This window comes from Pocillopora damicornis, chromosome 3, assembly GCF_964200805.1.
Source record: "Pocillopora damicornis chromosome 3, jaPocDami1.2, whole genome shotgun sequence".
In the NCBI taxonomy this organism is placed as follows: domain Eukaryota; kingdom Metazoa; phylum Cnidaria; class Anthozoa; order Scleractinia; family Pocilloporidae; genus Pocillopora; species Pocillopora damicornis.
Window position 1 is genome coordinate 20,747,869 of NC_142672.1, and position 9,817 is coordinate 20,757,685.

The 9,817-nt window shown below is 38.4% G+C and overlaps 1 protein-coding gene across 2 annotated transcripts; it reads left to right on the forward strand.

The window, feature by feature from the left end:
- Positions 1–782: 782 nt before the first annotated feature.
- LOC149048788 (ATP-binding cassette sub-family C member 4-like) lies at positions 783–9,600 on the forward strand. 2 transcript variants are annotated; one of them, XM_089201272.1, is made up of 8 exons: positions 783–803; positions 993–1,534; positions 2,884–3,263; positions 3,640–4,979; positions 5,430–6,000; positions 7,310–7,446; positions 7,755–8,116; positions 8,420–9,600. In XM_089201272.1, the coding sequence occupies exons 2-8, from the start codon at positions 1,019–1,021 to the stop codon at positions 8,975–8,977; spliced, it is 3,864 nt and encodes a 1,287-aa protein (XP_089057398.1). In that variant the 5' UTR covers positions 783–803; positions 993–1,018; the 3' UTR covers positions 8,978–9,600. The 2 variants fall into 2 exon arrangements, with proteins under 2 accessions (XP_089057398.1, XP_089057399.1); XM_089201273.1 differs by having other exon boundaries at positions 7,785–8,116.
- The last annotated feature ends 217 nt before the right edge of the window (positions 9,601–9,817 follow it).

The following is a 9,817-nucleotide window of genomic DNA, read 5'->3' on the forward strand; positions in this document are numbered from 1 at the left end:
CGAGGCAGCGAAATGAGCTCCTGGGAGGGATTGAGTGAGGTTTGTTTCTCTTAAAGCTACAAGGGTAATTACTATCCAGAATGGTTAGTTTTACAGCCATTGTGCGTGAGGCGTATTTGTATTTGACATTAAAAATATTACGAAAGATTGAAAAGGAACCAAAAGCTAAATTTTCAGAAGAATTTAACCTATTATTGACTTCGGAATCGATGTGAAGCTTTGCTACGCTAAGATATAGCCAGAGGAAACATTTGTTACCACAAGGCTCGTTTTGCTGGATGATTGATTTTTTAATATGTTTGGGAGCAACTCCGTCACAGAAATGAAAGATTTCATATTTGCTGTGAAAAAACAAATCACAATTTGAATTACTATAATGATAGGCTTACCTTGTGAGTTCTCGTATACACATATTATTTTCAAGGTTTTTTTTTCTTGTGAATTTTTTTTTCGTTCCCCATAGATATTTCAAGAAGAAAAAATGGTCGCTTCTTTTGGTTTGATACCTTCTATTGTCCATGTTAAGTTATTCGTGTTTTTATGTAACGCAATAAGGAGCTTTCATTACGCAAGGTAACGTCAGTAACAGTTGGACACAGAAGGACCGCCTCTCTTCCACTTACCGATCTGGTTAAATCTTTGATTTTATCGAGAATTTTGCAGATATTTTTTGTCGTTAAGCAAATTTAATGCACTCGAGACTTAAAATACAGCTAAACCTATTCTCGTTCCACTTGTGCCTCCATAGTTATTTACCTCATGCCTGTTTTTTTCAGAGCACGCTGGACAAAGAGATCTTCAAGGTAAGATAACTAAACTAGTGATCACTTTGAGAATTTCTGAAAGTATTTTATAAATGTGGTGAGGCACCCATAATAATTGGGTGACACCAGTTTTATAGAAGACGTTGAGGACATCTTTTATAAAACAAAAACTTGACAATCCTTTGTATTCCACGAAAATTTACAACGATTCGTTATATCTTTTCGCAGGAGGAATAAGCATAGGAACAGCCGCCATGGAAGATATTTCTGGTACAAATCCTATAGAAAAGGCGGGTTTTTTCTCTCTGATAACTTTCTCTTGGCTGAATGATATTCTCAAGCTCGGTAGTAAACAACACTTAGACGAAAGCGTTTTATTCCGGGTGGATTCTTCGAATCGAACAGAAAGACTAGTTACTGAACTGGAACGAGAGTGGGTCGCGGAGAAAAGAGCAACTGCACACCAACGAACAAAGCCTCGCTTGTGGAGGGCCATGATGAGAACGATTTCCCGCCGAGATTATATCATTATGGCATTACTGAGGTTATTTTACTCACTGACATTGCATGCGCTACCTCTGTTGATATGGTACTTCTTGAGAAGTATTTCTACAGGCACAGGTATCAGTTACAAGACATCTTTGCCCTTTGTCATTGGTATTTTTCTGGTCGCCATGATAAGAACTGTCGTGAAATCCAAAGCCATGTTCAAGGCGCATGTATTAGCAATAAGACTGAAAGTTGCCGTGGTTGGACTCATTTATAAGAAGGTGAGCAAAAAAGATATAGTGATTTTGATAGTTGTGGCTGATAACCGCGATTAATGTTTTTCAGTAATATAGGCATTTATGTTTTCCATGAAATCTCTGTTGCACGCAGGATTCACAACAACTTTTATGCACTTAGTATTACAGATGGCAGAATTTGCTTTGTCACAACGTTTGATATTGATTATTATAATAGAGAGCTTTAGCATCGACCAGGGCGGTGGAGTAATGTTTATCTTTCGGAGCGAAAAAACCAAGAAAATAAAACAGTTTCGTTTAAAAGATCCCATGCAAAGCTTGAATACCCGAAACGAATAAAGTTCATCTCCATTTATAAAGTGTTAGAATACAAGGTTTGAATGTCTATAAGGAATGAAATCCGTGAAAGTAAACTAAATTTCCTGTAAATTTTCGGTTTTTGCAACTTAACACAAATGAAAATTACTCGCCTTCTAGTTTGAATGCCTTAGCACTGGAAATTTTGTCCACAACGACTATAGAACGACAGCCCGTTAAAAAAGCACATGTGCCGTAACTTGACAGTGTCACGATAGGACTTCCAGCCGTCCTCGTCGTCTCTTTCGTCACCGATGCTAAAGCTCTTTACTAAAAACGCATTGTAATACAAGTGTATGCTCTGCCACAAGTTAGTGTGTATGAAACTATGACCTCATTACGACTTCAACACGGACAAAGTGTGTAATTCATTAAGAATTCCAGTTTTAATCGACATATGCGCAATGAGGCACTAGAATTACCGAGGGACGCTGGACACCACTTGGTACCCTGGCAGGTACTGTTTGAGATTCCTAAGACCGACATAACCTCTTAGACCTGTCTTTCTTGTACTCTGCAGTCGAGTACGGTCGCCGCCATCTCAAATAATCTTGCGTAACGTCCTTGTAGCCTTCTCGTGTTTCCCTTCTTTTATTTTTCTCCTTTCCTTCTCCTCATGATTGGTTTGTAAATTGCAAAGGAGATACGCCAAAAGGCATCCAACATCCAAAATTCATTTCTGCGCCATATAGAGAGACAAGGGTCTTTTCGGTTGTGAACCACGAGTTGCTGCATTACGTTCACAGATAGTTTATTCGAATTGGCGGCGTCAATTGTCGAGTTTTTTTTCAGCACGCTCAAAGATAAATCTCGAAACGGTTGGGTTACTGTTTGAAACCTCAAACATGTAAATAGAACATTTATAGATATACATTTCAATCGTAAAGATAAAGATAACATCCTTTTAAGAGGATCCTTACCTTGCACAGAAATGATTCTGTGCACGTGAAGAAAAGGCACTTTTACCGTTTTTTAAAATAACAATATCTTTCTTGTTCCCCTATTTTCTTTGTCAGATTCTCAGCAGTCAGAGATGCACCTTAGAAGACTCGCTTTCGGAGAACACTATCAACCTTGTTTCCAACGATGCTCAAACTATTGAGGAGCTGGGTTATGTCTTGTTTTCATTTTCCTTCGCCGTTATAGACCTCATTGCCTCTTTGGCTCTTGTATGGTACTTAGTGGCCTGGCAAGCGTTGTTAGGAATTTCCTTTTTTCTTGTGGTCGTTGCTTACGGATCCTTCATAGCTCGTAAAACTGGGAAAATACGCCACCGGGCTGCTGCAGTAACCGACGAGAGGCTGAAGATAATGAATGAGATCATCTCTGGTATCCCCATAGTAAAAATGTACGCCTGGGAATGGAACTTTAGGGATCTGGTTGCACAAATAAGAAGGTTAGGGAATTGTTATGTTTTCCAGAAAATATCATAATTTCACAAACAGATCGACTTTAACTCTTCAACCCCTAAGGAATCATGAATCACATATATTATTTTCTTACATTTAAAATTTTCGACCGTCCCCTCAGTTTAATTGGTACGTGCTTGTATGCAAAGATTACAAGATTTTATAGTGATAGCCCTTGATTAATCAATCGATGAAATTTCATTTTACATCTTTTCTGTACATGCGTTTTGTGTGAAAACGCAATTTTAGACTTTCATCCACCGATTAATCATGGAGATAGGCCCTCCAAACAAGCAAAAACTATCAGAGAGTTAAATAACACTCACATGCACGAATTACATTCCTTCAAAATGTTTTCCACAGGAAAGAGATCTCTCTGATTCGTATACGAGGATTCTTCATCTCCAGTATCTACGCACTGTTCTTCACCAGCTCCACGATTGCAGGTTTTATTTCAGTCGTAACGCTGCTCTTTACAGGGAATCTGCTGACCTCATTTATGGCTTTTACATTGCTTTTGGTGTTGAGTAACACTAAAATGGTGGTGACAATGTTCCTTGCTCATGCATTGCGCTACATTGCCGACGCAAGGACGGCTTGTTGCAGAATGCAGAGGTTACTAGAAAAGAATTCCTTGTCAAAGATGCAAATAGATCATGGAGATACAATATTGTCCTTTAGAGACCGGATAAAGCAGTCGAAGTTTGTCAGAATTGATAGCTTTAAAAATGGAAAACCGGTATTAGTTGGTGCTCGAAAGCTAGAACCGCTAATCGACAACCATCCACCGAAGGTTACGCTCGACAAAGTTTCGTGTGCTTGGAGTAAAACGTCGGAGATTCCTGTGCTACAAAACGTTTCGTTAGATGTTGCTGATGGGCAGCTTGTGGGTTTAACAGGCCCAGTTGGAAGCGGAAAAACAACTTTACTTCTTAGTATTCTGGGAGAACTTCCCGCATGTTCTGGTCGAATTTCTTGTATCGGAAAAATGGCTTTCGTATCCCAAATTCCTTGGGTCTATTCAGGCACAGTGCGAGAAAATATTGTGTTTGGCAGACAGTTTGTCGCCGAGAAATACAATAAAGTTATCATGGTTTGTGACCTTGAGAAAGACGTTAAATGTTTTCTTAAAGGCGATCTAACTGAAATTGGTCAACGTGGAGTCATCTTGAGCGGTGGTCAGCGTGCTCGAGTAAGTCTAGCACGCGCGATATACACTGATGCTGACATTTACTTATTGGACGACCCACTCAGTGCAGTGGATGCCAAAGTCGGCAAAAATCTATTCGAGAGGTGTATCAAGGAGTTTCTGGGTGGAAGAATACGCATTCTGGCTACTCATCAGCTGCAGTTTCTAAAAAAGACTGACAGCGTTGTGCTGCTTGAGAATGGTTCGGTTGTAGGTCAAGGGACATATAGTCAAGTACTTCAACACAGCATGGGCTTTCGCTTTCTTCAGCGTGAAGCGAAAGGAGCCCCCAGTTTGGAGAAAGATGATCTTGAAATGGCTACAGTTGTGTGCAAAGACACTCACAAATCAATGACTGTCCCTCAAATAGATGGTGAAAGAGTGGATCTCACAGATGATGCGGAGGACAGAATGATTGGAAGTGTGAAGTGGTTGTTGTACTGGAAATATTTCAGGACTGCACTACCAACCATCATGATAGCAAGCCTTTCTGTTTTCTTGACTTTTGTACTAGGTAAGTGACAATCGCTTGGAGTGTTTTTTTCATGACCCATGCCGCTAAACTGTCTGGAAATTTTCATAACTATGCGAGGACCCTCGCCAGCTTGGATCATCCTATGCATTGTCTAAAATTCTCTCGAATAAAAAATGACAGTCTTGGTCGAAATAATTTGTACTCGTTAATCGCGTGATAGCTTTGAAAAGGAGTGTTAATCCATCGCCTATAAGTACGAGTTCATCAAGCCATTCTAAATTGCAAGAAGTTATTAAAAAATCTGAACATTTGCTTCATCATGACGACAGAGAACATCATGAAACTCGTCTTCTTCAGCAAATAAAGTTAGCCGTGGCGATACTTTTAGGTACATTATTACCGACCGTATAGCCTTAAAACCATTAATCACAGTCTTTTTAATTTTTCAAGGCACTTATACATACCATTCAATTTTTTGTCTTTTCTCAGTATTGTGGATAGCACCCTTCTGGTGGGTCTCAAGAATGACAGAAATGCCATTTGAAAAGCAAAAAAATTTCATCACTCTTTCGGTGTACGGATCAATTGCTATTGCTTCTTTGCTTTTTACAATCGTATCCTCGTTCTGTTTCTATGTCACTGCTTTGAGAGCATCAGGAAACCTTCATGACCAGATGACAAACGCTGTTCTTAAAGCACCAGTTTTATTCTTTGATACTAATCCAGTTGGTCGCATCTTGAACCGTTTTTCCAAAGATGTCGGTTGCATGGATGACCTGCTTCCAGGAAAGTTTCTCTTTGCCATTCAATTATGTCTTCACTTTCTTGGTGCTACCATTCTTTCAGCGGTATCCAATGTTTGGCTCTTCATTACTTGCACTCCATTAACCGTACTTTTTATCTACCTGACTAAATATTATTTGAAATCCGCTCGAGAGCTCAGGCGACTTGAAGCTATAACCTGCAGTCCGGTGTATTCCCTTATTGCTGATACAATGGCTGGATTAGAGGTGATAAGATCATCTGGGATGGAAGATAATTTTCTGCAAAAGTTTTATCGGTGAGTGCCCTATGAAAATACAATGTCGCTATTACGAATATGAAATATCCTGAATTATACCGTCCCCAAGTCTATAGAACTAACATTAAACAATTCACAATTTTATATCAAGGAAAAAAATTTTGGAAGTGTACTTTATTTGATAATTGAACCTAACAATATAGGATACTTCAACCGGTTAATTACATCCTATTTAATCAATTTGCAAAATACCCAATGAATTTTATAGCAAGGTTATTCATAATAATTAGTAATATTAAGTAATTAAATGTTCTTAGTACGTTACAGTTTTTAAATTACGTTCAACATCCTAGTTTAACTTCAACTCTAATTTGTAGCTTGGAAGGTTTATAGGTGAGGGAGCCTCACATCGGACTGTATGGTGGATCCCATTACTTTAAACAATTATCATAGACATGGAAAGGGAAAATGTTAGCAGTTGTAAGCCATTTATTTTGGACGGAATATTTCGTTGAGATATTGAATAGCAGAGAGGATAACAATCAAAATGATCGAAACTGCAAGCAATTAGGGTTTTTGAAAACAGCTGAGCCGCAATCAATCTTTACAACCTTTTGTACAGACCCCATTTCTGATGGGCAGGAGCTGTTTAAAACATAATTTCTACCCCATCAATTTCATAGATATTACATATCTTTAACTTAAGGCTAAAGCTATACTTTGGTACACTTAGCATATTCTTTAGTTAGTACGTACGTTACGATTGGTAAATTTAGCGGGCCGTATTTCACTGTACGCCCCGCCTGATAGCAAAGTTAATTTTACTTGAAACCCTCCCCCTATTAGAATTCAGAGATATATTAAATATCTAAACGAACCTTGTTTGTTGGTTTGTTTTGTAAGTTACAGATCTCGTTATTTCTGCTCGTATTTATGTTCTACGCTTGGGTAAAAAAACCGAGCAGAAAAAAGCTCTGTCGGTAAGTTGCAGTACGGACCTCGAACTCGGATAGTAAGAGATATTTGATGAAAATTGTTTGTGTTACTAAGTTTCTGTTTTTTGGCTGAAGATGGTACTCAGTCTTATTTATATATTTTCATAAATTCATTAATACTATTATTATTTTCCTCTTTTTGGAGGGGGAGCGAACAGAGTTTGAAATTTATTTTTGTTGTTGAAAGATTTCAATGGTAACGTTAAAATGCTCTCTTTTTCATTTTTCTTAAAGCTGAGATCATGACATCAATTTCGAATGGATCGATTGGCTCAATGTAATACAATGGACTTAATTGGGACACAGGTCTCTAACTAAGAAAACCTCATCTATGTATTGTTCTTTTTTTAAAGATATCAAGACAAGAACACGTCAACCCTGTTTTTGCTGAAGGCCTCAACGCGATGGCTCGCTTTACGAGGAGATTGTTTGTGTAATTTTCTTGTCACTTCTGTGTCGGCTGGAGCTTTGTTTGCAACACAAAACCCAGGTACATATTCCTAAGGTTTCTTTGCACTGAATCTCCATTCTTTTGGCTTGTGTGATCACTTTATCAATTAAAATTCTTCGCCTGGCGAGCCCTTTCCTATAGGAGCCTATTTCTGCCTCTCAGAAAGTTTCCTTTCACTCTGCGCTGTTAATAAATCCTATTTACTTATCAAAATGTCCATTTGAAAAGCAATTTGAATTACGCTTTTAGTACATCATCAAAGAGCATAACCTTCTCTTCATATTCCTTTTCACCGACTTTTGTAGAAGCATGATCAAAGATAATTAGTAAACCGCTTTTGTTTTCAGCTTTGGCGGGAATGTCCCTTACTTTTGCAGCCGACACATTGGAAGCAGCCCAGTACGGTATCCAGGTAGCCTCAGAGACAGAAAACTACATGACATCAGTGGAAAGGGTGTTTACCTACACTCAAATCGAATCTGAACCTGGGTACAACTTAGACAGCCTACCTCCTGAGTCGTGGCCAACAAAAGGCACTTTAACATTGCGCAACTTATCTTTATCATACTTGAAGGGAGCACCACCAACTTTGAACAGAATAAATTTATGTATCACTGATAAGGAAAAAGTTGGTGTGGCGGGTCGTACCGGAGCTGGAAAATCATCATTAGTGGCGGCTTTGTTCAGAACACCAGAACCAGAAGGCGAGGTGAGAACATGCAATGTGTTACCGTTAGGCAAACTTTGAGATATCGTTCCTTTATCTCCTTCCTGTTACGCGAAATGTTAGTTTTCTTAAAACTTGATTTAAGACATCGTTAGCGAGTTTTAATGACATAAATGACTGTGATGGTGAAAAATTGATAATTATGATGATAAAAAAGATAAAATAGCGTATTATTTCTTAGAGGACAACTGTTTTGCTCTTCATTAGTTTCCGTTTTACATGCACCCCTTAAAAATATCATTATTCGACATCATTTTGATTCACTTCCTCATTTCATTTGAATAGATTATCATAGATGGCATAGATATCACGCATCTCAATATACAGGCAGCTCGCAGATCTATGGCTGTCATTACTCAGGATCCTGTCCTCTTTAGCGGAAGCCTTAGGAAGAACTTAGATCCCTTCTCTTTATACAAAGATCATGATCTGTGGAGAGCTTTGGAAGACGTACAGTTAAGTTGCCTGGTACAACAATTGCCTGAAAAGCTGGAGTACAAGTTGAAAGAGTCTGGGAGCAACTTCAGTGTCGGCGAGCGCCAGTTGGTCTGTTTAGCGCGTGCTCTGTTACAGAAAAGTAAGATCATCATCCTGGATGAAGCCACAGCTAATGTCGACTTCAAGACAGACAGACTGATTCAAGACGTTATTCGCAACAGATTTAAAGACTCCACAGTAATAACCATCGCCCATCGCTTGAACACCATCATAGATTATGATAAAATGGTGGTTATGGATGAGGGACGAGTGTTAGAGTTTGACAAACCTGAAGTGCTGCTACAAAATGAGGATGGAATCTTTGCTCGTCTTGTGCATACCCAAAATGTAACAGCGGCACATTGAGCTTGGCTTTAATCGACGATGGAATCACACTCACGTTTGCGTTACAACATATCATATTGGTACCAGTCTTCCATTCCGCCTTCGTATATTTTTAATTCGTGTTGGACGAGGATAGTTTTGCAGTTTTCCTTGTAAGGAATAATTCCCATTTGAAAGGAATTCGTCAGTTAAATTCTATGAGAAAGGAGAACGCTCCTTCATCTCATCGCAGCAATTTCAGCTTCTCCCTTAGTTTAAAGATAGCTCGTCTAATTTTCAACGTTTTTACGTTTTTTTTTTGTTTTTACACTTTGAGAACCTCTTAGAAGAATCGTTTTCTCAGATGAGTTTGTAACATCTCATAATAGGTATGAATATGGGGCAAGTCGTTTATTTTATTGGCATAAGTAGAAAGATGTTATTGTGTAGTACTGAGGGATATCGACAACCAATTAACCGTTTTGAATTTTTTTTATTAGTTCATGATAGCAGGTAAAATTAATTCATTATCTTACAAGGATATTGAAATACCCCGTTTCAACAAACGGGACTTAAGGGTACTTAACTTCGAGGTCCTGCCGTCTTGTAAAACATGTAGAGTATGGTGTGGTACTGAGATAAAGATGAACCTTTAGTAACAGAAAGCATGATCTACTTTGTTTATTTACTCAAGAAATTTTTTCACTAACACACACCTTTCCGTTTCAAAGTTTTCGGGCTGAAAATAATAAACGAGGATTGAAGTTTCTCTGTCTGTACCACCAAAAAGTGTATATTTTTGGACAACGGTTATCATTTTTTTCTGTTCATAACGATGAGTTTTTTCCTATGGTGTGACTTGAAAGTTTCAAAATATGATCT

Coding starts and splice junctions, on each gene's coding strand:
- LOC149048788 (XM_089201272.1), top strand. CDS start 1,019: ATGGAAGATATTTCTGGTACAAATCCTATAGAAAAGGCGGGTTTTTTC. Junction 1,535..2,883: donor TTGGACTCATTTATAAGAAG/GTGAGCAAAAAA, acceptor TTTCTTTGTCAG/ATTCTCAGCAGTCAGAGATG. Junction 8,117..8,419: donor CACCAGAACCAGAAGGCGAG/GTGAGAACATGC, acceptor TCATTTGAATAG/ATTATCATAGATGGCATAGA.